We start from the raw sequence: 24,670 nt of genomic DNA, 5'->3' as shown, positions 1-24,670 counted from the left end.
TAAACTCTGTTAGCCTATAAATAAATAAATAAATAAATATATATATAATTTTACCATTAATAATAATGTGACACTCATTTGCAAGTAACTACAAACATAAATGACAATATTTACAAAACCGTGAAACAATCTGAAGTAGACTACTGGCTGGTGGTCGCCTGAGCAGCTGTGTGTTCGCGTGAGGCGTTGAAGCGATGTGATTGGTAAACTTGATTTCCTGGTACACACATGATCTGAAACACTCTTGAACATCCGCCTCTACATTTCTGCAAGACGAGACTAGGCGGTAAGACACTTTTACTTTACTTTATCACTTTACAAACTCTCTAACTTTGTTTGCAGTGTTAGAAACGGCTCGTTTCGCGGGAAAGAAGTGACGCATCGAGGTAAACAATACAAAAATGCACGCTGATTATATTTTAACGCCGTCCATTTTTTTTTAAGAATGTAAGGAAATGCGATCTTTATTATTTTTATTTTCATTTTACGATTGCCTTTCTCAAATGGGATCACTGAGTTAGAGGTTTTGAGAAACTTTTAGATTTTCCTGCTTTATTCACAAGATTTCAATTCACACAGTTAAATATAGGCTGAATATCTGACTCTGATGATAATTTAATTAATGAACTGCCACACATGCAGTATAAGACCCATCATCTCACGTTTAATGTACTTTTTTGGTAAGGTCATTGGCAACCACATCCTCTTGTAACGAAAAGACTGAACTGAGATCCTGTTCTGACTGGCTTCTGTGACACTACAGGCACTGACATCCTTTATCACTCTATAAGCGTGAATGAACAAATGCAGTTAAAATTGAGCAGAATGAGCAAATTCACATTGGTGTTTGAGGGATAATGTACAGACATTCTAATATTATCACAAAAAATGGAATTATGAGCAATTGGCTGTACATTATCCTATTTCTTATGCTGCAGTGCATGGACCTAAAACATTAGTTATTATTCAGAAACATTTGAGTGCTGAAAGTTGCAATTGACCAATTATGACCAAGTATTCCAAAAAGCTGTGAGCATTAAACAAAATAAAATAAATTAAAATAATAAAATATTTGCAGTTAAATGGTCATAAATGTATTTTTTTGGCATTTGATTTGAATATTAAAATATGAATAATCTTTACTTGTGCATGGATAATGAAGTGCTGGTGAATCCATGTTCTCTGGTCTCTAGTGCTAGTGTGCTCTGACTTCATTCAATGCTTTGTCTTATCATTCAGTAGCAGTTTAGTCTGACTCACAGTGTCTTCTCTCTAAAAAATCTTTTACACATACTTCACATAGCCAGTGCTATATATGGTGTTGTTTAGTGTCTTTATAGCCAAACTGGAATACTTTCATCAGCTCGAGAATGTCTGTTGCTATTTTACTGCAGCCTCTAGAGAATTCAGATATGATGTGTTTATTTCCTGAAAGCTCAGTTTGCACTGACATGGTTTAGGGGGGTGTAAATGGAATGGAAAATTCTCACAGTGCTTTTTAGTCTCATACTTATAATGAGTGCAGTAGACGACATACGTTATGGTGCATCACAGAGCTGATAAATAGCCTATAGAAGGTAGTGTGGAAATGATTTTTGTAGCAATGAAATCTCTTTAGGTTTTCTTTTTTTTCTTTTTTAGCACTTTTCATTATATATGAAGAGCTAACCCTGTTTTTCCACACAAATAAACAAGATGATGTGTATTACCTGGCATACTTTGATAAACACGATCTGTCTATTGATCAAGACAGCCCTTTCACTTCCTTCTTGGGGTGTTTGTCGTTCAGGCCTAGCCTTGAGCAGAACTTCCGGAGAGGAACAGAGCTGCTAGATTCAGAACAAGCCTCAAGCAGAACTGTTCAGTACTACGCCAGCGTGCTTCTGTGTCTATGGTTGTTTAAATTTATTTGACTTCCAGACCCAATTTGTGAGCACATTCAGGATATTGCTTAGAGCGTGCCACTGATCTACACCAACTGTGGTTGAAATGAGAAAGTCTACTCATGCTACTTCCTGTTTGTGCAACAGTTTCCAGTCATGCAGATCTTAAGCAGAGAGATCTTATTCTGTATGCTTGCATGACCTCTTGATTAGTCGTTTCAGCGTTTTTTTTTCTCCTAGTAAGTTGAGGCAGCACCTCAAGAAGTTTTTTGATGTGTTGCAGAGGCAGTTATTGAGAATCACCGGCTGCTCAGATAGCAGCAGACTTGGGATCTCAGCTTAGTGTAGTTTGATAGATCTGTTGTGTATTCCTTTTCAGAGACACTTGATGTGAACAACCCTCAAGTCATATCGTGCTAGTCGACTACAGTGTGAAGCCTAAACAGTTGGAAAGAATCTAAACAGTTGCAAAGTTTCTCATTGAATTATATTAATTATAAGAGCTGTTTTATTGCTGGTTCTCTTTGTCATTGTTTAAATGTGTGAATTCAACTAAAATTCTGGAATTTTAAAATGTCTTTTGGGGGTTAAATGCTGTAGTTTTCTAGATGGATGCAGTATATTTTTGCTTTTGCTATGGCACTTCAGTCTCTCATCCCCCTTCGTCTGCTCCACTGACAAAGTTGATCTGCACATGTCTACTTTTCTTTGGCTGTGCGCATAACCTAGCCCTTAACCTTCTGAGCATGTTCTATGATTATGATTTTTATAAGTACATGTATGTTGCATTTGTGCAAAGTGAACCTAATTTATAAAATGGATTGACATCTGAAGCTGAGACTGTACAATAACTATATTAGCATCAACATCGATGCATTGTAATGTTCAGTTTGTTATAAGCACATGCAGTTTTGTCGTCTGCAGCATTAAATGCTTGATTTATTTAAAGTAGTGTGGATTATGTATGGTTGTCAAAGTATTTATTGTTAATCAGATGGAAAAAAATATTAGTTTTGAGTGTGACTCCAACTGTGTTTCGTTATCATTATAGTAGTGGTGTAGAATTCCTTATTCTCAAAAAATGATTTTTAATACTTTATTTCTCATGATCGTTTTAGGTGTCATTTGTGATGTGAATGAGCCTTAAATCCAACTTTTTTTAACCTTGGCGCCTTTTGTCACATTGCTGTTTTCTGACTTCACCAATAATAATAAACCCACACAAACTGTTTGCTACAGTGATTTTACAACAGTTCATTTAGTGTCATTCCTAAGATCATCCTTTGCACTTGGAAAAATCACTGTAACACATGGCCCCAATGGCACATTGGTTCATTGTAATAAGTATTCATACAAGTTGACACATCAGATCATGTGCTGTTTGTTCTGTAGCTTTGCGTTAGACAAAATGCTGTATGCTTTAATAGGTCGGCACACATAAAAGGTCCCTACAAGTCTCTTGAAAAAAGGTATAGCAATGCACTGCAGCACCACTTAGCAAGACGCTACCAACGGCAGAGCATCAAGGCCACGTGAAATGCAGAGGCACGCCCAGAGTAACCTCCGACAGGTTGATGACCCCTGAGAGAGATGACAGAGCGACGTGCTGGAGAACTGAAAACTGACAGAAAGTCATCTTTGACTAGAGGGGAAAAAACAGTCCAGCCAGCATGTTGCCCCAGAAGGGAAGAGAGAGAGAGAGAGAGAAGGGGGAGATAAAAGGGGAAAATATAATAGTTGATAGAAAACGGGGGATGGTAAGAATAATAAGTGTCTCTGGAGAGAGGGAATGTGAAGAAGAAATAGAACAGAGAATAAAGAGAACGGAGGGGGAAAGGAACCGTGTGTTTGTGTGTGAATGTATATGTATGTGAGGAAGAGGATGAGATCATCGCAGTCTCCTGTCTAATGAGTGATGGGGTTGGGAGGCGTGCTGAACTGAGGCGGAGGGTTTGCTTCTCATGCCGGTGGAATCAATAGCATCTGCAGACTGGAATACTGTTCCCACGTTACTGTCTCATTGCCAACTCTTCAGTCACGGCTGTTCTTTCAGCACGGATTACACACAGATCGTTTGTGCATTTGTGCACTCCCTTACTTTCTCCATCTCTTACGTTCTGTCTCCCTGCTATCTCTCTCTTCGCTCTCTCCTGCGCTCTCTCTTTCTAGCCAACCCACACCCAGTGATTCAGTTTTTTTGGTTTGTGACGGAAGGAGGGATGCTGCTGTGAATTCTTTTTCGAATGTGTTTTAGACACATTTTTTTCTGTACCACAGGTGTGCTATCTTGAATTTTTTGGGGGTAATTTATTTTTTGTATTTTTAATTTTTTTTTGGGAAACCTTGTGGTAAAAGAGCTTACTCACAATGTTGGGCTTGGATGTTTGCGAATTTGGTGGACAGTTTATTGAGCTGCTCTGGTTAACAGTTTGCTACAGAGGTGAGAATGCATTTATGTTATCTTTTATGATTAAAATGTTGAAACCTGAAATCATATATATACATATAAAAAAATAACTAAATATATCAAAATGAACTTGAATGTGTGCATTTGGAATGCTCTTCAAACTCCACAAAAAGACTTGAGATGATCTGCAAATTTAACAGACGATCCCTAAACCTTCAGCTTAAGTAGTTTGAAGCTTATTATGCATGGTATTAAGAAGTTGCAATGTATCATATAACCAACTGAAAAATGTAAATACTTTTTTAAAGTCAAGTAGAAAGTCATATGTGTGATCATTTTGTGTGATGACTTTCTCTGTGGATGAAGACATTTGTATTGTTGGCATGTGATGCAGTTAGCCTACAACAAGCAAATGTGGAATAATCAATATGTATTGATCAATCGGTTGTTGCTCTCACAACATTGCTTTTTGTGTGTGATCATCATGTTTGCTTGTAATTAAATGTCACAGATGTTGTGCATTCAGGGCTTCACTCTGCAGAGCTTCTGCCTACTGACACCAATCCAGTGTTTCTCACTCCCAATTTATCTCTTTATTGGCATTTTCCACTCTCTTAGTGTCTCCGTTTCACTTTGATATCTAGGAAGTAATGAAGTGTGACAGACGAACAGCTGTCTTTATGTGTAAAGTGAAGAATAAATGATCATATCTCTGTGTGGTTTTGCTGTCTGAGATTTCTATTCAGTATGGCTTCTCCATAAACATTCCCATTTATCTCAATGGCTGTTGCTTGGATGACGCAAGACCCCCCTGGAAGTATGTGATGTTGTGCACAGGTGTGCAGTTTTGAGCTGTTACCTGACTAATTCTATGGACAGGGAAACATACGTTTCATTATATTATGATGTTATTAAATATTCAAAATAATTTTTGCAGCCGGATGATCTAGTTACGGCATCTAATAGTGGCAAATAGTCCCATGCTAACTAACTAATCGCAACCAGATTTCACAAGAAAGCAATATTTTGGAAGTTGTAATTTAGTATCAATTTGTATGATGTAATTCTTATGAAAATGTGTGATTTTTTTAGACTTTAAAATGTAATTTTAACCTATAATCATGAACCTATACTTAGCCTAAACTTAATGGGGCATGAGCAGGTTGTATAAAATTGTACAAATGAGAATTCCAGGTTAAGAAAATGTAAAGTAGTTATGAATTGTCACAAGATCACTCATGAAATCTATATCACTTGTATCTGACTCAAGTCTGTTCGCTTTTTGTGGTCTGAATAGCAAAACAACACATCAAATCCAAAGTTTACAAACTCGATTCATTTCCAATCTGTATGAAATCGGCTTAAAATCCTGTTATTCTGGAATTTCTTAAGGTTTGGTCCCATTAACGAAATTAGTGTACAAATCCATTGTCAATACTTTAAAGATGATGTATTAAGCACTGCTCGCACAGGTGTTAAACCAAGAAGCTTTTTGTTGGTCATCGTGTGAAAATCCCGACCAATATTTTCTGCCCTCGCACAAATCTCTTGATTTTGGAATTACCTGATTTCCCTTTTGAAATTTCACCAATCAATTGGAAATATGACCACACCTTCGTATTGATACTTTGGATTTTGACAACACTGTATATGGATATACAGACAGTGTGGTTCAGTCCCCAAAACCAAACTGGATTTGAGTAGCCAGAATCAAACAGGGTGATTCCAGTTGAGTTAAAGAAGGCTCACGAAACCGATCCAAGAGACTAACTGGTTTCTCAGCTCTCTCTCTGCCGGGCTGCAGGTGCTGACACCCGAAGACCCCCTGTGGCCCGGCAGAGCTGCATCACGACTCAATGAGCCTCAGCTGCTTCTGCACTGTGATGGATGGCTGCACATCATAGACCTGACACGTGTTTAAAGGAGTAAATCAATTAGACTGCATGTAGGAGAAACAGAGATTTCATAAAGCTGATGTGTTTGTGCACCCTGTAAGGCAAAGGCCGTAGGAATAAGGAAGATCACATGCATCATTTCACTTCCCTACATCCTGTCAGGTGTTCAGCTGTGGTTTCTCAAATGACAGCAGCAATCTGATTAACAATCCTGAGGATCTGAATGTCACTTAGCCTAGTCCCCAACTTTTACATGTACTACACATTTTTTTTTCCTTCTCAAAATCAAGAAAAAAAGAAACAGAAAATATATTGAGTTCTTCTGGACCTGCATTACTCATTGAATTTCTTCTTATTTTTCTTTGATATCATCTTGTGGATATGTGTATTCCTGCTGCGTTTTTCTTTTTCTTTTTCAGTACGTTTACAACTGAAACCTTTTGCAGCGTTTAGTCTGTGAAAGCGTAGAATTGTGCAGGTTTCCGACCTGCTGTGGTTTGTGTTTGTTTGCTGATATGCATCACTCTCCGCTTTGCTCTCAGTTTGATTAGCAGAGAAGCTGCGTGGTGTCAGTAATTGTGAAAGTGCAGGATTGTGAGGGTTGCAGAGTAGTTGAACGTGTTAATATGCATTTAGAGAAGTCAGTTACACCAGCTGCTGAGCTGGCTTCCATTTTAGAGCAGACCGTGCCCATAAATTCAGCCAAGATATTCAGACAAAAAATATTTACTATGGCATGCCATACTTTGACACATAAATGAGTGAACAACATAGTCAGTGTTCTTGTGGTTTTTGGACATTTGCACACCCTTAGGGATTCGTTGCCCTTTGCAAGGGTCTTACATTCAGCCTGAAAAGGGTAAGGTTTGTGTGGTGTTTAGAAACCCTAGAGGGCCATCCATTCATCTGCTGAAAACCCACTGAATATTTGGGTGTACAGCTGTTGTGTTTTGAGTATGAGAGACTGCAGTTTGTCAGCGGTGTTTGTTCATTCCCACTCCACCTCATTAGCTGTGCATTGAAACCTGCAGAACGCCATCAGACAAAACCCAGCATGCTATCCATCACAACGTAGCCAGGCATTTAACTGCTTCTACTGATCAAAGCGGACCAAAGCATGCTGCCTTTGAAGCGTGAGATGCTGCACCTCACGTATTTCACTCAGAAATTTGATCCAGGAGGGGTGGGGAAAGCCAATTAAAGAAGCTTTAACACAGCTGAGGAAGGGTAATTACTGTCATTCTTCTCTTTGATAATAAAAATGACCTCTTACTAGTGGCCACTGTGAGAATGGGAGCGAGTCTCAGTGCTTCTCAACTGGTGGTTTGCTATTTTTTCTCTTTGAGTCACATTATGAACAACTGCAACCGATTAGCTGTTAGCTTGTGTACATTCAGAGGAGAAAAGTGATGTTTACTGCTTAAATGTGCAATATAAATATGTCTCGCATCGCAGTTTTGAGATGCCATCATCATTATGCAGAAAACATGCCCTGAAATGCCATGAAAATGCATCTATAATCATCCTTAACTGCAATCCCTCACTACATAGTTCATTTTGCTTGTAATTTACAGTGAGAATATTGGCATTGGCTCTTGGATATGCTTTAAATAGCCCAATTAGTCCAGTCATTTATTCATGGTGACCAGGCCTCCTTATAGTCAATCTCAGCTCAGGGGATTTGATTTGTGTGTTCGGGGTGCGAGATATTTAATTGGTGTGCATTTTTTTTTTCTAGCAATATTTAAGCTATAATTGCACAGGGGAAATTAACTAAATAGCCTTATTATGCACAGGATATTGGTCCAAAGGACACCAGTGTGCAAAAAAATGGCCACACTTCAGTAAATATTGCAATGTTAATGCCAAGCGGCAACCTCCCGCTCTCTCTGGTGAAGCCAACAAGGAAGTGACTAAAACTGTATCAACTGGCCACTAGAGGCTGGTCAGTTAAATTATATTAAGCCTTAAAGTCCTGCATAATTAAGGACGTGGCCTCTTGAGTGACAGGTAGATTGCCATTGCTGACACTGCCGTCGTGCTAGGTGGGTGTGGTTTCATCAACCAGCTCTCGCCTTATTGGCCATTTTCGATGATCCGGGAGTGATGCGCGGTGACGTGCTGCCTAGATGGTGACGGCCGGCTCCGCCTACTTTGAGCTTCAAAAATGCTCTTCAGAAAACCTCGGGTGACATCACAGACACTACGTCCATGTTTTTATACAGTTTATGGTTAATGCTGCAGTCAGTTCAGGTGTTTTCATTTTGCACAAGGGCTGACTATTGATTAATACACATTTATGCATAGCCAGATTTCCCCTCTCACACTTCATTACCATGTTCTCCTGTATACATTCAGATTGTTTATTTCTCACTAATTAGTAGGTTAATTGGTTCAATTTGTCTTCTGCAGCTGGAGTATGCCATATGTCTCAACAGCATTTTGCACTTGTGTGCAGCTTCTTCATAAACCATAATCTGACCTACTTGTCCTTCCTCAAATTGTCTTCCTGGATAGTGTTGTTTTTTTTTTTTTTTTTATGCAGGTTCAAATTATGAAGAGACACAGATTTCATTCCCATATTTTCCTACATATTTGTTGGAGGAAATTGGCTCCCCGTCTTTATATACAGCAGCAGCAGCAGCAGCATATGAGTGTCATGGTCCTTGAGCTACTGCTATACAGTAGAAAAGGAGATGGTGTATATTTTTATTAGACGGTATGAGTGAAAATCGCTCTTATAAACTAATGGCGTATTAGACAGTGACCCTCAAAAACCTTCTATTGATTCCATCAGATCAGATTTTATAGCCCCGTCCTTCCATTACTGCATTTGCCTTCACATTACAGCACTTAGGGTTTTTGTTCTCCTTTCATAATGTAAAGAATGTTCATCATCATTCTTGATAATCATTGGGAAGGAGGATGTACGCATGTTTCCATGGCTGCTGAGGCAGATCTGGCCTAGACAGCATCGACACAGGGTACATAAAACCAGACAGGACAAACATTTAAACCTGGGTGGGGGTGTTTCTGTCCTGATCCATCCTCTAAGGAGCTTCACTTGTTCTCACCCTGGCTAATGAAAGGGATGATGTCATGTTTTAGAAGCTAATCCATTCATTTGGTAAACGTTGGGGTGCAGTGTTTATTTTTATTTTTTTTAAGTATTAGAGGCACATTTTTTTACTATAAGATATTTTTGATAAAATATATCTAGTTTTAAATCCATCAAATATCTGTACCCACCTTAAAAATGATACTCAATACATTTTAGTTAAACATATTTTCTATATATTTTAATTACCAAAATTGTCTAATTTAATAATTGATTTAGTATTTGTTAGTCAAAGTTTGTTGATAGAAAATTACAAAATTGCCCAAATCCAGAAGTAAAACTGTATTTACAGATGTCAGACTTTGTCTAACAGGGTTGCAAGAACTCCACAACTCAGAAATTATATAGAAAATAAAACAGCTCATATAATATTGAGTTTGACCTCCTGAGGTTGGCAGTTCATAATTTCTGAAGGTTAAGAGTTTTAGGCCCCATTTTGTACGCTGCATTTCTGTGCAACACTTACACCCGACTGCTTCTCTTGGGGTGTTATGTGGACATTACAATACAGCTCTCTGAATTCATATGACAAATTGCTGTCCCTGTTCCGGGCCCTGTGCATGGAGAGCAGCTTTCTTGTTCATGTTCCTCTTTTTCTCTGAGGAGTAATACCTCAGCTGTCTGCTCGCCGATTTGCGATAGTCTCCGGTAATTATTAGCTGTTAGGCTGAAACGTGGTGTGTTGGTTGTGACAATAAAAAACACATTTTTCAATGTCTGACATGTGGGTGTATTAATAAAAACAATGATTTCTTTAAAGAGATGGGCTAAAACCAGACTGGCATATTATAATTAAACAGGGACAGCTACTACATGAAGGTTCAGTTGCTCTTTTATTTATTGTCAGACTGTGGCCATTACGCTAGGAACCATCTCTCAAATGAGCTGAATAGAAGTTATCAGCATCGAAGATGAGTGTATTGCTCTGCTACGAGAGGATTACAACAAATGATTCTGAATATTAAAAGAGATAAATGTGCAAATCTGTTGTCTTAAACTGTGTTAGCAGATCTGAATTGGTTTGTGTTTCAAGGCTAAACAATGTGTGAGAGGTGGAAAGATAACAGAAAATACATTCAGTCTGTCTTTAATCAGAGCGTTGCACGTCTGTAGAACCATGAAAGAATCACATAGAACGTCACAAACCATATAGTTTAACAGCTCATAGATTTCACACTAGATTTTTACACTAATGGTTCAATATCTGGACATTTAATGCTCTTAACAGTCACTTTTCAAAAGGAAATTGTGTAATTGTAAAATTGTGATAAGCTTGATCTGTATGTGAAGATGCATATAAATGTTCTTTTAAACATACTGAGAAGGAATGGATGAAGATTATTTTCTTTTTTCTAACATCCTTCATCCCCGTTTTTTCTCAGGCATAATGGCTGATAAAGATAAAGAAGTGCCAGTGGTTGAGGATGAAGATGAGCCAGATCTGAATTACCAGGCTCCGGCTCAGAAGAGCCTGCAGGAGATCCAGGAGCTGGACAAGGATGATGAAAGCCTGAACAAGTACAAGCAAACCCTGCTGGGTTCTGGCCCTGTGGTGGCAGGTTAGTATACCTTCACTAAAAACCAGGGAAATAGTTTTGAAACACACCTACTGAATGTGCACACTATTCATTGTAAATTTCACTTAAGAATTTCATTTAAGAAATTAATACTTTTATTAAATAAGAATGTGTTAATTTGATCAAAAGTGACAGTATAGACATTTGTAAAGTTAGTTAGTTGTAATGTTAGTTTTCTATTTCACATACATTTGTTAATTTTCTATATAGCAATGCTGGAATAAAAATGCATGATGGTTCCCACAAAAATATAAAGCAGCACAACTCTTTTCAACATTGATGATAATAAAAAATGTTTTCTTAGTACCAAATCAGCATATTCGAATTAGAATGATTTCTGAAGGATCATGTGACACTGTTTGGAGTAATGATGCTGAAAATTCAGCTTTGCGTCACACGAATAAATTACATTTGAATATATATTCAAATAGAAAACTGCTATTTTAACTTGCAATAATATTTCAAGTGATTTGCTGTTTTTCAAATAAATGTAGCCTTGGTGAGCATAAGAGACTTTTGTTAAATAAATGAATAAATACCGTATTTTCCGGACTATGAGTCACACTTTTTTTCATAGTTTGGCTGGTCCTGCGACTTCTAGTCAGGTGCGACTTATCAAAATTAATTTGACATGAACCAAGAGAAATTAACTAAAAGACATGAACCAAGAGAAAACATTACCGTCTCCAGCCACGAGAGGGCGCTCTATACTGCTCAGTGCTCCTGTAGTCTACACTGTAAACATAGAGCGCCCTCTCGCGGCTGTAGACTGTAATGTTTTCTCTTGGTTCTTGGTTCTAAATAAATGCGACTTATAGTCCAGTGCGACTTATATATGTTTTTTTCCTCGTCATGACGTATTTTTGGACTGATGCGACTTATACTCAGGTGCGACTTATAGTCCGAAAAATACGGTACATGTTTTACAAATTTTTTAAAAGAGGTGTGCCAGTGAGCATTTGAGATTTGTAGGGGATCCCAGTCTCACAAAACAAAAAAAAATTATTAGAATCCCACTTTCATTTGACCCATATTTAAAAATGTATGCAAATAATGAATGTTTCAATGAATCTCATCTTCTGAAGATTGCGTCGTCTTCATGGTTAAAACTGTAGCTCGGCTCTCCAGGGACAGCTCTCCCTTCTCCTCTTGTTGTCTAGAATGATTCAGGTCCCCCGGGGGACTCCAGTCTTGGTTCAAAGTCCCCAAACAATATCCTCTTAACTCACCAAATAAATGAGAAGGTGATTATCACTCAGTCTGAAGAGCACGGCTTTGAACTGCTTTGTTGTTTAGAGAAACATGAATTATGATTCCACTCACTGTTACGCTGGATAATCTGCGTTTGATATTCTGTCCTGCTGTACAGTGTATTAATAATAAGATCAGTTATTGTATTTCTTGCTCAGTTATTGAGTGAAACAGCTTTGTTTCTTTTCTGTTTCCTTTCATGAAGAATTGTTTCTGTGATATTATGATCAAAGCCCAGCAATTCTAATTTCTTTTGCCGCAGGGAACATCCAAGTATACACTCTAAATCCTTTAGGTGTTAACTGGAAATAGTTGCTGATACAGTGTTGCTTAAGGCGTTAAAGGCAGATTAATTTCCTCCTGACTCACAGGGGCTTAGAACGTTTGATTTAGGGGTTTGATTTACTCACCCTCATGTCATTCCAAACCTGCATGAGAAGGCTGCTGTTATTTTAGCATTATTCATAGTTTTTTATGTAATTCAATTTTACTTTTAGATTATCAGTTCATTTAAATTTTGGTTTAATGTTTTTTTTGTTTTGTTTTTTAAGTGCTTTTGTAATTTCTTTTTATATGAATCTTTAGTTAAATTTAGAATTTCATTTTTAGTTTGTGTTTATGTCCAGCTAGTACTTATTTTGGTTCGTTACCAAGGCAACATTTCTAATTAATAAGTGATAATGGTCAGTACATTATTTAAAAAATCTCCTTTTGTGCTCCTCAGAGGAAAAAATAAAGGTCACTAGGGTGAGTAAATGATGATTCATTTATAATTTTTGCTAAACTAAACGTTTACCCCCTCACTGGGACTGAAAACACTGTAAATATGAAGCAGGTTGGTCTTAATGTCCATTAATTTGCCATAAGATTTCCTCAGATATAATAGCGGGATTGTGCCAGAGTAATCAGTCATGTTTGGAGTGTGCAGTCCCCGGTGCGCAGTTTTGCGGTGATGCCTTCAGCGGGTAGCAGCACTTGTAGCCATCAGCGAATGATTAACTGTAGTTCCCACTTTTAAAACCAGCCCACCCTGCATCAATAACACTGCATCAATGAGACCCGTCCAACAATTTGTTATGTGCAGTTTTACACCGCTAGCTCCCTCTTGGCATTGCAGAAACAATCATTCAGTGGAACAGCGGAGATAAGCGCCTAATTTAAGCTAGTCACCTGCCCAGCGTGCTTTGCAGGATGTCTTTGACGGAAGTACACACATCAAACCCTCACTCTCATGTTACTTCCCTCAAGTTGTTAGAGCTTTGGTGGAGGGAAACAAAGATTTAAATGTCACTTATTACATCACACATGGTCATTGTATGCCTTCAGACGAGTTAAAATATAGCATATGAACCACTTTTGTGGTGCTTTTTGAATGTTCTTTTGTCCTTTTTTGGAGCTTGACAGACATAGTCACAATGCACTATTGTTGTATGGAAAAGATTCAGAAATTCTCCTTTTATTTTCCAATGAATTACAGCGTACAGGTTTGGAATGACTGAATTGTCTTTTTTGGGTGAACTGTACCTTTAACGGGTGTGGCAGCTGCAGCTCTATCACAGTTCAGTATGCTAGGGTCACTAACCCGAAGCAGCTCTGTGTCCACGTAAACCCCGGAAGCCCCCATCTGGTTCAGTAATGTGCTGCAATCCTATGAAAACAAGAAACTGAGGAAGTGAAACACTGTAGCTCTGTTCCTGAGCTGAATTTGAAAGAAACATTGGCACTTACCAGACTCATAGGCTGTTGAAAATATAGGAAACTTATTTGTGCTGCTTTTCAAGATACACCCCCCCCCCCCCAAATTCTAAGGCAACATTGTAAAAAAGGCAATAACAGAATGAGTTGCAGCCAGTTCAGTGAAAATAATAGACAGGCAAATAATGAATTTAATAATAGCTACTGCATGAATATTTAGTTCTCTTCCTAAAAGCATTGATAAAAATAGTTGAATGGTTTATTTAACCAATATTTCTGCTGTGTAGTTTTATGATTAGAGTATCATCTCATTAGCTTAGCAATATGCTAATGCTGAACTGTTGAAATCTGTTTTACCCAATATTTGTATATATTTTTATGAGTAATCAGTATTTTCATTAACTTACCAACATGCTAATGTTGGTAAGTTAATTTTGGTAAGTTGATCTCTATTGAAATCAGTTTTACCCAATATTTGTGTATTTTTTTAAATGTATTTTCATGAGTAATTAGAGAATTGTCCCGTTAGCTTAGCAACATGCTAACGTCATACTGTTGAAATCAATTTTAGCAAATTTGTGTATCGTTCTCTTAGCTTAGAAACATGCTAATATAAAACTCAATTTAAATCTGTTTTATCTAATATTTGTAAGTATTTCTAAAAGTCTATTTTTATTCATTAGACGATGATCATTTAGCTTAACAAAATGCTCAGTTATCAGTCATGAGTCATGTGATCCTGCGATGCTTATGTAGAGTGTTCTTAATCTATCCATGATCATTAGGAGGCCGTCTATGTTGGCTGTAGTAATTAAGGCAGCTCACTTGGTTTTGGAGCACAGCTTTTCATATAGACGACAGATAAAACAAAGGAAATGAGTGTGAAGTGTATGGCTGGAGAGAGCTGTCTTTTCACAAACCTGAATTGATGTTGTTCATGTTCACATACCTGAGATGATTAATGTGTCTTATTTACACACTGACTGGCCAGTATGTTGCAGGTGCACACGAAGGCCCCGTTTCCCCCTCCCTATTTTCACTCAGTTTGGTCTAGTCTAAGTGTCTCCCCTCTGGTCCGAGACTCGTGATGAATGCATGGACGAATCGGCTTGGAGGATTGACTGGACCAGTAATGCTGGATAGACAGGATATGCAAGAATAGGCAGATTCTGGTGTTTTCCTTAGCCAGACTTGCAATGCTATTGACAAGAATGATAACTTATATTGTGCAGACAATCAGACTTCGTTTTTACCTTGCAGATTTGAGTCATGTCTCAGAAAATCTTTCTGGTTTAAAGTGGGCTTTTTTAATTTATTTATTTTGCCTGTAAGCAACCAACTAAAAACAACCTACTAGTATATAATACTGTTACTGTTACAGTTATTATATAGCTGAACAGCTAAAAACAGCTGTTATTTAACCATAAAATCACCTTGGTCTAAGAGAGATGCAGCTGCACTACATGCTGACGATATTACTCCCAGTAAACTCAGTCACAGCTGTGAAGAATCACACAATTTTAGTTTATTTTTTCCACAAAGGAAGCAAGTCTTCTCTAATGAATAAGTGGGTTTATCCCAGTGCAGCTAGTTTAGGCATAGTTTAATAATAAATGTAGAGGAGACATCTTCTCTGTTTCTCATCTGTTTTATTCATTGCATTGTAGATCCCAGCATTCCTAATGTTCAAGTGACCCGACTGACTCTGATGTGTGACCAGGCCCCCGGACCCATCACCATGGACCTGACAGGTGAGTCTCTCCAGAACCATTATTCAACATCATCCGGTTCACTTAAAATGAGGACTGTCGAACCATTTAAAATATCATTAACTTAATGTAATAATAAAGACTCCCTAATCATCGGGAAGAAGGAGGCGGGAACCGGCGCACAATCAAAACATAATTTTAATAATTCAAAAGATAAACAAAACAGCGCGTGAGCCCCTCACGGCGACTGACGCGCACAAATAAAAAGCAAACACATAAAATAATATCCCAGGCCTGGTCCTCTCTCGTCCTTCACGGTCGTCACTCCAGTTTTATATCCTTCCATCTCCTACGTGGGACTCGATACTAGCGGTGGGGCGCAGGTGTAGCTCATCTCCAATCACTACACCTGGCCTCACTCCTCGTTCCCACGCCTCTCGGCCCCGCCCCACTCGCCACACTTAATTATTCAGATTAATCAAATATACAAATGCTGACTGTGACAGTCCCTTGAATCAGATTTTTGTATTTCTTTTACTTTAATACATTATTTTTAGTTATTTTTGCACACAATATTTTTATATTATTAACTATTGTATTCTATTATATTACTAACTAAAGTTATACTACACTGACCAGTGTTACTTATTTTAGTATTACTTATACCATTTAGCATTTATTAATATTTTAGAACGTAGCATTCTTAGTTCAGTAATTTTGTTATGCGATGTTTTTTAGTTTTTGGTGTTAAAAATATTTCTATTATGACCTTTAATTAATTTTATTTCAATTTAGTTTTAGTAATTTTACTACAACTTATACAATTTCATTTAGTTGCCAAGGCATCATTTCTCATTTTAGTTTTTCATCTAATAGGTGTATTACTCAAATAATGAATTCGAATGAAAAGGAAATAATTTTTAATAGTTCGGTTTAGTTAACAATAGCAACACAGACACTGACAGCCCTATTTCAAATCAATAGCATCCAATTTGCATTCTTTGCATGATTAGTATTCGTAGGATAATAGTCTTGTGGGTTGAGGTAAGTGGTTGAATCTGCGGTCTCTATTGTCCACACAAAGATTTCTGGTGGAGAGCTGGAAGGGCATGTGCTTAGTTGACACTATTGACAGAGGCTCAGCAGCTCTGCACTGCGTTCTGATGCTTCACCTCCCCTGGCTTCAGAGGGATGATGTCATTCCTTCCACTGCCAGCCAGTATCATGCAATCAGATCTGCAACACAAATCAGCGTACACTGCTGTATGTAACCAGGCTCCGCTTCGATACACTGGAGGAGACGGTCGGCTCTTTTGATGGTCCGAGCAGGCTTCTGCCGCCCTCCGCTTTGCCCTCAGCCCGTTCAGCAGTGTATTCCTCTCTTTAACAGCGGGAACGCTGCAAAAGAGCAACTGGTTGCTAGGCGATGGGATGATTCTGGGCTTTTTAAATCAGAGCTTTAAAGTTAGAAGACCGTTTAAGATATAAAGTCTAAAGCATCATTCACAGCGTAAAATAGCTATGCACCAGCACGTTTCCTCTTTTTGAACAAAACCAGAAGTGACTCTGCTGTTTGAGTTGGTACAGGAAGGCGTTGCCCTTTTTACATTGTAGCGCTTTTGTATGTGCACTTCCTGTTTAGCAACTTTTATTCTTAAATTACCTCTACCCTGACACAAGGGGAACAAAACACACTTTCTTTCTCTATCGGCACCCTGCTGGCAGATTAGATGGTCATTTTAGCTTACCATGTATGACATCGTACATATCTACAACATTTTGTTTGTTTTTTGGTATTGATAGTTATTGTTCTTTTATTGATCATTCTTTTTAGTTTCATTAATATTTTGTCACAGCATATTCATAAATTATGGAAATTGTTAATAATAATAACAACAACAACAGCAGTAATAATAATATAAATAATCAATGTTTCTTAAGTACCAAATCAGCACATCAGAATGATTTGTGAAGGATCATTTGACACTGAAGAGTGGAGAAATGACTGCTGAAAATACAGCTTTGCAATCAAAGGAGTTAATTAAACTATATTAAAATAAAAAACAGTTATTTCAAGTTTTTTTTAATGATATTTCCCAATATTACTGTTTTACTGTTTTTGACTAAATAAATGCATACTTGGTGAATATAAGACAGTTACTTCAAAAGCATAAAAATGCATTATCCCAGAATTTTGAATGGTAGTGTACTGTATATTAATTTTTTTTTGAAGACACAGCTATTTGCATTAGAATTCTGTGCTACAACTTTAAAATAACCTCAATCCATACATATATATACACTTTTCACTGTGCAAGAATCTGCAGGAATGCAGATGTGCCAGAGTCCTGGTGTAAGTGACAGCTGAACGTGGCACCTCACGGTGGGATGTCCACTGGGATGGAACACACTAACCAGACTGAGTTATTGATGGATGTGGCTGGGGTGGAGGAAAAAGACTGTGACAGCTAGTGGTGGATGAAGGTGGGGAGCAGAACCTGACTGCACCCCAGGCTTGAGCAGCACTCAGCATGACAGCAGAAGTTCTGCTCTGCTGACGTTCAGATTAGAGCAGCAGGAAGCCAGACCTTATCACAGTGCTCTTAATTGAATCCGAACAGCGAGTCCGCATCTGAGCACTTGAATATTTTACAGTGTTTGTCACATCCCTTCTGAATAAAGCACAGAGGATGCACTCTTAAAGGAATAGTTCACCCTACAAATTTAAATTTGTTGAAAATGTATTCACCCTCAGGTTATCCAAAAGTGGATGAGTTTGTTTCTTCATTGAAACCGATTTGGAGAAATTTTGCATTGTCACTTGCTCTCCATCGGATCTTCTACAGTGAATGGGTGCCGTCAGAATGAAAGTCAAAACAGCTGCTAAAAACATCACAGTAATCCTCAAAAAATGCCCAGGACTTGTAAAGCAAAAAGTTTGAAAGAAACAAATCCATCATTAAGTAGTTTTAACTTTAAAATGTTGCTTCTGGCCACAATACAAATCAGAATCCATAAAAACCCTTCTCTAGAAAAAGCCCATCCCCTGTTGTCATCTCACATCACGTTTTTCAAAATAAAAAGCAATATTATGGGTATATCTTAACCAACAGCAATGGTTTTGAAATTAAAAATATCTTGATGTATTTGTTTATTACAAACATACAGCTTCACAGGATGTTAATTGATAATCTAGAGTTGTGTGGATTATTTGGTATGTTTTTATCTGTTTGTAAGTCGCTTTGGATAAAAGCGTCTGCTAAATGATTAAATGTAAATGTAATGTAAATGTTTGGACTCTCTTTCTGACGGCACCCATTCACTGCAGAGGATCCACTGGTGTATAAGTGAAATTTCTGCAAATCTGCTCTGTAAATTATAAGCCAATTGTAATTTTTAGGTGAACTATTACTTTAACCCTGTTGGCTCTTTATTTGGGCTGCTTTATTACATTTTGAGTCTTCTCATGAATGTGCAAATATATATTAATAAGCTATTTGGCAGTTACAATTAAATTTACCGTCACATATATATGAATGTGAAAAGACTGATGTAGAAATTCAGAAAAGTTTTTTTTTTTTGCCTTTCTTGGCAATGCAGGAAACAGATCTTTTAGTAAAGCGAGATTTAGTGAGTTATGTTGATGGTGATGAGGTGTCTGTGTTGATCGCTGCAGCAGTGGGAGTGAGGGTGGAACGGGGCACTCACATTCTCACCCCGACAGATTGCAGCTCCTCCAGACTGCTAGAGCCTCCACTGGGATCTTTCTTATTATCCATCTCCATCTATGCTCTCTCACTGCTGTGTGGGAGTCATACAAACGCCGTACCAACTACAACTTCAGCAAACTGTGTTCATAACCAACACCCCTGAATCTTTAAGCTCATGGAGGGAATGAACACATATCTCCCTCATCAACCTTCTCACTCACAGTTACGATTGTTTGCAAATTAAAGAGAAGAAAATACTTGTGAAAATAGTCTTTTGAGAAATACACATATTGCATTTCAAATGTTAGCGGTCAGTAATTTTTTGGAAGAAAGTAATACTTCTATTCAATAAAGATGTATTCAATTGATTAAAATTGAGACTAAAGACAATATATATGTGTGTGTGTGTGTGTGTGTGTTTTAACAAATGTTGTTCAAATAAACTTTGTTCGTTAAAAAAAGAAAAAAAAAATTAAGCAGCAAATCAAATATGATAATAAGAAGAAATAGTTCTTGAGCACAAATTCAACATATTAGAATCAGTAATGGCTGCATAAAATTCAGCTTTGCCATTACCGGAATGAAATACATTTTAAAATATATTCAAATAAAAACCGTTATTTTAAATGTCATTAATACTTCATATTTTTATTTTTGATCAAATACATAGACTTGGTGAGCATAAGACTTCTTAAAAAAAGTTAAAACTAAAAAAGACTTACTGATCCCAAACCTATCCCAAAAAATGTGTGCGTGGATGTGTGTGTGATATGGACAGACAGTACAGTAAGTGGAGCTAATCAACATGTTGTAAGGAGATCACACACGCCACGATTCAATGCTCACTGATGCATACACAGACTAATGCTCTTGTCCAATCAGGATTATTTCATTACAGTGATTATCAGAGCTAGATTTAGTCAATTACAGATAAGGGATTTCATCTTTGTGATGTAAAAATGGTTTTGAGAGGCCTGGACGCTGCTTCTGTTATGTTAATATTGACATTGCATATGGGCACGTGCAAAGGTTCGACTTCAAGATGGAGGATCTCCAAGCTGAGATCCAGCTCTATAAGAGGATGAAGCCTCTCCAGTCTGGAACTAGTATTAATGTTGAGATGTGGAGCACAGGACACTAATGAACACAGTCTGGCATTTGGCATCATGTGAATAGCCCACAAATCATCATTGATGTTGTTCATTGTATCAATCTCTGATTTCTCAGTCCTCCCGTCTCTTTCAGTATCCATTACAAAGCACTTAGGGCAGATTCGAGGGATAAATTGATAACGCAGCAGTTGCACTTTTGTAAGGAAGCTCTTTGCATTGAACTACAAGCAGAAGGATGCGACCTGTAACAAAAGAGGCTCACAATTACAATTCTGACATTGAGTTCGGCTGCATGGCTTTAAAATGTGATTATAACCATGTTAAATTGCAATTAATTTCACTCTGGCTGATGCAAAAAAACATTTTTTGTTTATTTTTGTTTACATAGGTGACCTCGATGCTTTGAAGAAGAAGAACTTCACCATGAAGGAGGGAGTGGACTACAGGGTGAAAATCCACTTCAAGGTGAAAAATCGGATTTTTGAACACAAAATTGTCATAAAACAGTGTGCAGGTTATTCCTTTATATTGCGGCCTAAAAATGCTGTAGTGTATTTTTATCTTAAAATCTATGTCATTATGAGATCTTGTTTAAAAAGGGCAAGTTTTATCCCAAGCTTCTGCATGCTTAGAGCACATGTGTTGAAAGATATGAAATGCATGGCTAGAAGTGGATAGATTGTTAATTTCCTGTCTTGACCAATCCTGCACTATGTAGAGCTTACAGAAATACACACTGACACTCTTTCCCAGGCTAAAATATCCTAAGAATAATAATACCACATTAAATATCGGGGTACAATCTAAGCACAAAATGGGTTTGTGGTTTTTTTTTTTTTTGCTTACAGGGTTAATGTTGAAATGTTTTTGTATTTCGTAACGGTCTTCTCAAGAACATTTAATTAAATTGGCATCTAAAATCACTTTACTTTACTGTGAGTCATGCCAGATCATGTTCCTGCAAAATACAATTATTCACAAAATCCCTTTTGGATCAAGCAACTCCAACGATATCTTTCAATATCTCATGAACCATCAGGAAAGATGGACCTTTATACAGAGGATAAAAGACCTTTATAATTCACGTTCAAATATACTCAAATAGGCAATATCTTTATTTCAATGCATGGTTAATGAGAGTGAATTCCTAAAGGATCTAACAGGACCTCTGCTGGTGACTCCGTGCTACAACATGTTGAATGTCCGGAGAATGAAATTGACATGTTAAATTAATGATATTTATTCTAATATTTATTCTAATTCATCCAACCTGTTCCCGTTAGGTCAACAGGGACATCGTGTCTGGACTGAAATATGTGCATCTGACCTACAGGAAAGGACTCAGAGGTAAGAGCAGCTGTAGTCCTGAATTTAAATGCTGGCATTGGCACTGCGAGTGCTTGAATCAAGGGTGCATTTGAAATCTTTATACATACATGCACTGTTTTCATGTGCATGATCTAAATCAGCATCTTGCAATGCCATTTTAAAGTACCATCTGATAAACACGTCCTCAATGCCAAATCCTCAGGTTATTTAGTAATATAAAATAAAAGAATCAGTCAATAATCTCAATGACCATATTGACAGATTTTGATTGATTGTTTTTTACGAATTTGACTCATTGATTTGTCTTTACCTGTAGTGGACAAGTCGGTGTACATGGTAGGCAGCTACGGTCCGAGAGCCGAGGAGCATGAGTTTCTCACCCCGGTGGAGGAGGCTCCGAAGGGCATGATCGTTCGGGGAACCTACCACATCAAATCCTACTTCACAGACGACGACAAGACAGACCATCTGTCGTGGGAGTGGAACCTGCAGATCAAAAAAGACTGGGACAGTGCAGAGTAAAGAGGTTCTTCCTCGGTCTCTCTCTCCCAGGTGCATAGCAACATACCCAATTTATCACAGATGTTTAAAACCGAGACATAGGCTAGGTAGATGTGCAGCTGGAGCTGGCTTTGCAAATGATTAAATAACAATTAGTCGTATAAAAAAAAAAAAAACATGACAAATTATGAAGATATGCCTACGTGTATGATGTAATCAACGGGTGAGGACATACAGTGACTGGCAGGGTATTAGAGGCGACTTAGTACTTTGTAATAGATGTAACGACGGTGTAACCAACAAACGAAATCCCTCATGCCTGTACGCTCAGGTTTTAGTGTATACTGTAAATGTAAATATTACAACGTCTGTATTCTTGCATTGCATTTAGAGTTCTTTATTGAGCCCGTGACCAGATCAGTGCATGCTTGAATGTGAAGCCATCGTGTCTGCAATGGCTACTTTCTTGTATTGTTGATGATGTAATCAGCCTGCTGTTACCTGATAAATACATGTGTAGGATGTGGTTTGTACTAAGTGTTGCTTGTCAAAAAAAAAAGAGAGAAAAAAAGAAGGTATTTCTGAGCATTAAACCCCTGTAGAAAAGATCAACTTTTAACCAGTATGAAGTTGTCTGGCTGTTCACCTGCAAACAGTTCTGGTTGAATTTTCTTGCTGGTTAGTCCTGACTGGAACATCAGCTTCTAAAATGCAACGTTTGCTGGTGATATTGCTGGTCTTTTCAGCTGGAAACCATCAGTGGAGCCCATAGTCATGCACCCTCCTCATTCCCTGAAACGCTGTTCATCTCTGTTCAGGTGTCTGTAACTGTCTTCCATCTAGCTTTCATATTAGATTGTCTCTGATTCATTTTAATTTGTTCGACATTCCAAAATAAATGCATTTATTGTTTATATGCCTGCTGATACTTTTACCTGACACTTCCATCTCCATCGCTGATTTTATTATCTGACACAAGAATATCTTGATTTCTCTTGAATAATTCCCTACTACCCTATCATATTTGAAAATATTAGATAATATTGCAGAATATTCAAAATACTCTGTGGAAATGATTGGGTTTCACTCTTTCTACAGAATAAAAATAATAATAATAATAATAATAAAGTTAATAAATGCCAGGGGAAATGTTTTAACTGGCATGTGCATTATGTAATGCCTTTATGAGAGACAAATGCTGAATGCTAAGTGCTAGTCAGCAATTGGAAGACAAATATGAGAAAGCACGCAAAATGTTAACTGAAAGCTTTTTTTGTGAATTGTCATTTTTGATAACGCTGTGATTCCATATTCAAAATATAAGATGGATGTGATCAAATTAAATCCTTACAATATGTCAAAATATATCACATGATGTATATTTTCTCAAATTCATAATTGGATGTCATCATTAGTCTGCTTGTGGTCTGTATTGCATGATGCTGCTTTTGAAAACATGTTAATTAGGGGGTTCTTTGTGATGTAATGGGGCAGCAGTAAGCAGTAAAGGGAGATTTAATCAGGGCATTTTTCAGCTGACTGACTAAAACAAAAATCTGTCAAAATTGTTAAACCTTTCATCTTGTATTTTTAATAAAGTTTGGCCTATCCTTATTTGGATATCTCATTTCTAATGTTGCTCTTTAGTTTAGAAGCGTTAGAAACCGTTTATTAAATGCAAAACACAGCACTTAGCAGTGAGGCTTGAAATGACAAAACGTTATTTCTGTTTGCTGCAAACAAAACCAAAAAATAAATAAAAAAAAAAGTTTAAAGGGCGATAAGACAAACAACTGGAGAGAGTAACATGTATTTTGTTATAGTCTATCGCTTCACTTGACTCTGCCAAAGCATTAACCGCCTTCCCAAAACATAAGTTGCTAAATCACAGTCAACTATGTTACATACACTGTTGATAACTGGCCTTGGTCATCCGCCTTTTAAAGCTTCTTCAGATTTGTCTATTCATGAAATATTCTACAGTTGCAGTGAATCATTTTATACTTTTTTTTTTCTTTAAAGGATAAAGGTTTTAAAAGTTAACGTTAAAAGGCGTTGCCTTGTTTTGGGGAAAGTCACTTATTTTGAGAAGTTTCCTGTTTTTTTTTTACCGAGATCTGGCATCACATTAGCGATTTAGCATCAAGAGGTCATCAGTAGTATTAGCTCTCTACTGAATTCAGTGTGTCATGTTGCCTTATCTGCAACTTTTGTTGTTGTGCTATTTTGCAGTGGCCATGTTCCTATTTGAACGTTCCCTCTCATTATGTACTATGGGAAAACTCCTTTTTAACTTTCACTGAATGGTTATCGGAGTCTTTGAAGACGTCACAGGTGCTCTGTCACATCCTCCCTTAACCCCCTGGCACCACGGCTGCAGGCCGCCAGAATAGCCCCGCTGCTCAACCTGCAAAACCAGAACAGCATTAGCCTCAGTGGAAGACGGAGCCTGGGCTAAAACAGCAATCCAGGCCAATGAAACG

The 24,670-nt window shown here is 37.6% G+C and overlaps 1 protein-coding gene across 3 annotated transcripts; it reads left to right on the top strand.

Moving 5' to 3' along the window:
- The first annotated feature begins 132 nt into the window (after positions 1 to 132).
- Positions 133 to 23,801, top strand: LOC113043077 (rho GDP-dissociation inhibitor 2-like). Of its 3 annotated transcripts, none has more exons than XM_026202216.1 (6): positions 133 to 286; positions 10,686 to 10,862; positions 15,494 to 15,577; positions 20,746 to 20,822; positions 21,641 to 21,704; positions 22,003 to 23,801. In XM_026202216.1, exons 2-6 carry the CDS (start codon positions 10,691 to 10,693, stop codon positions 22,206 to 22,208), a joined length of 603 nt encoding a protein of 200 aa, XP_026058001.1. In that variant the 5' UTR covers positions 133 to 286; positions 10,686 to 10,690; the 3' UTR covers positions 22,209 to 23,801. The 3 variants fall into 3 exon arrangements, with proteins under 3 accessions (XP_026058001.1, XP_026058009.1, XP_026057991.1); XM_026202224.1 differs by lacking the exon at positions 133 to 286 and adding an exon at positions 310 to 386; XM_026202206.1 differs by lacking the exon at positions 133 to 286 and adding an exon at positions 4,077 to 4,323.
- Positions 23,802 to 24,670: the final 869 nt, after the last annotated feature.

Source organism: Carassius auratus, chromosome 3 (assembly GCF_003368295.1).
Source record: "Carassius auratus strain Wakin chromosome 3, ASM336829v1, whole genome shotgun sequence".
Classification (NCBI taxonomy): Eukaryota; Metazoa; Chordata; class Actinopteri; order Cypriniformes; family Cyprinidae; genus Carassius; species Carassius auratus.
This window is presented reverse-complemented; position numbering and strand designations above follow the sequence as displayed.

What these genes read in the sequence shown, in the direction of transcription:
- LOC113043077 (XM_026202206.1), top strand. Translation starts at nt 4,251, where the DNA reads ATGTTGGGCTTGGATGTTTGCGAATTTGGTGGACAGTTTATTGAGCTG. An exon ending in TTCTGGCCCTGTGGTGGCAG is followed by an intron (nt 10,863 to 15,493) that starts GTTAGTATACCT and finishes ATTGCATTGTAG; the next exon opens with ATCCCAGCATTCCTAATGTT. An exon ending in CTACAGGAAAGGACTCAGAG is followed by an intron (nt 21,705 to 22,002) that starts GTAAGAGCAGCT and finishes CTTTACCTGTAG; the next exon opens with TGGACAAGTCGGTGTACATG.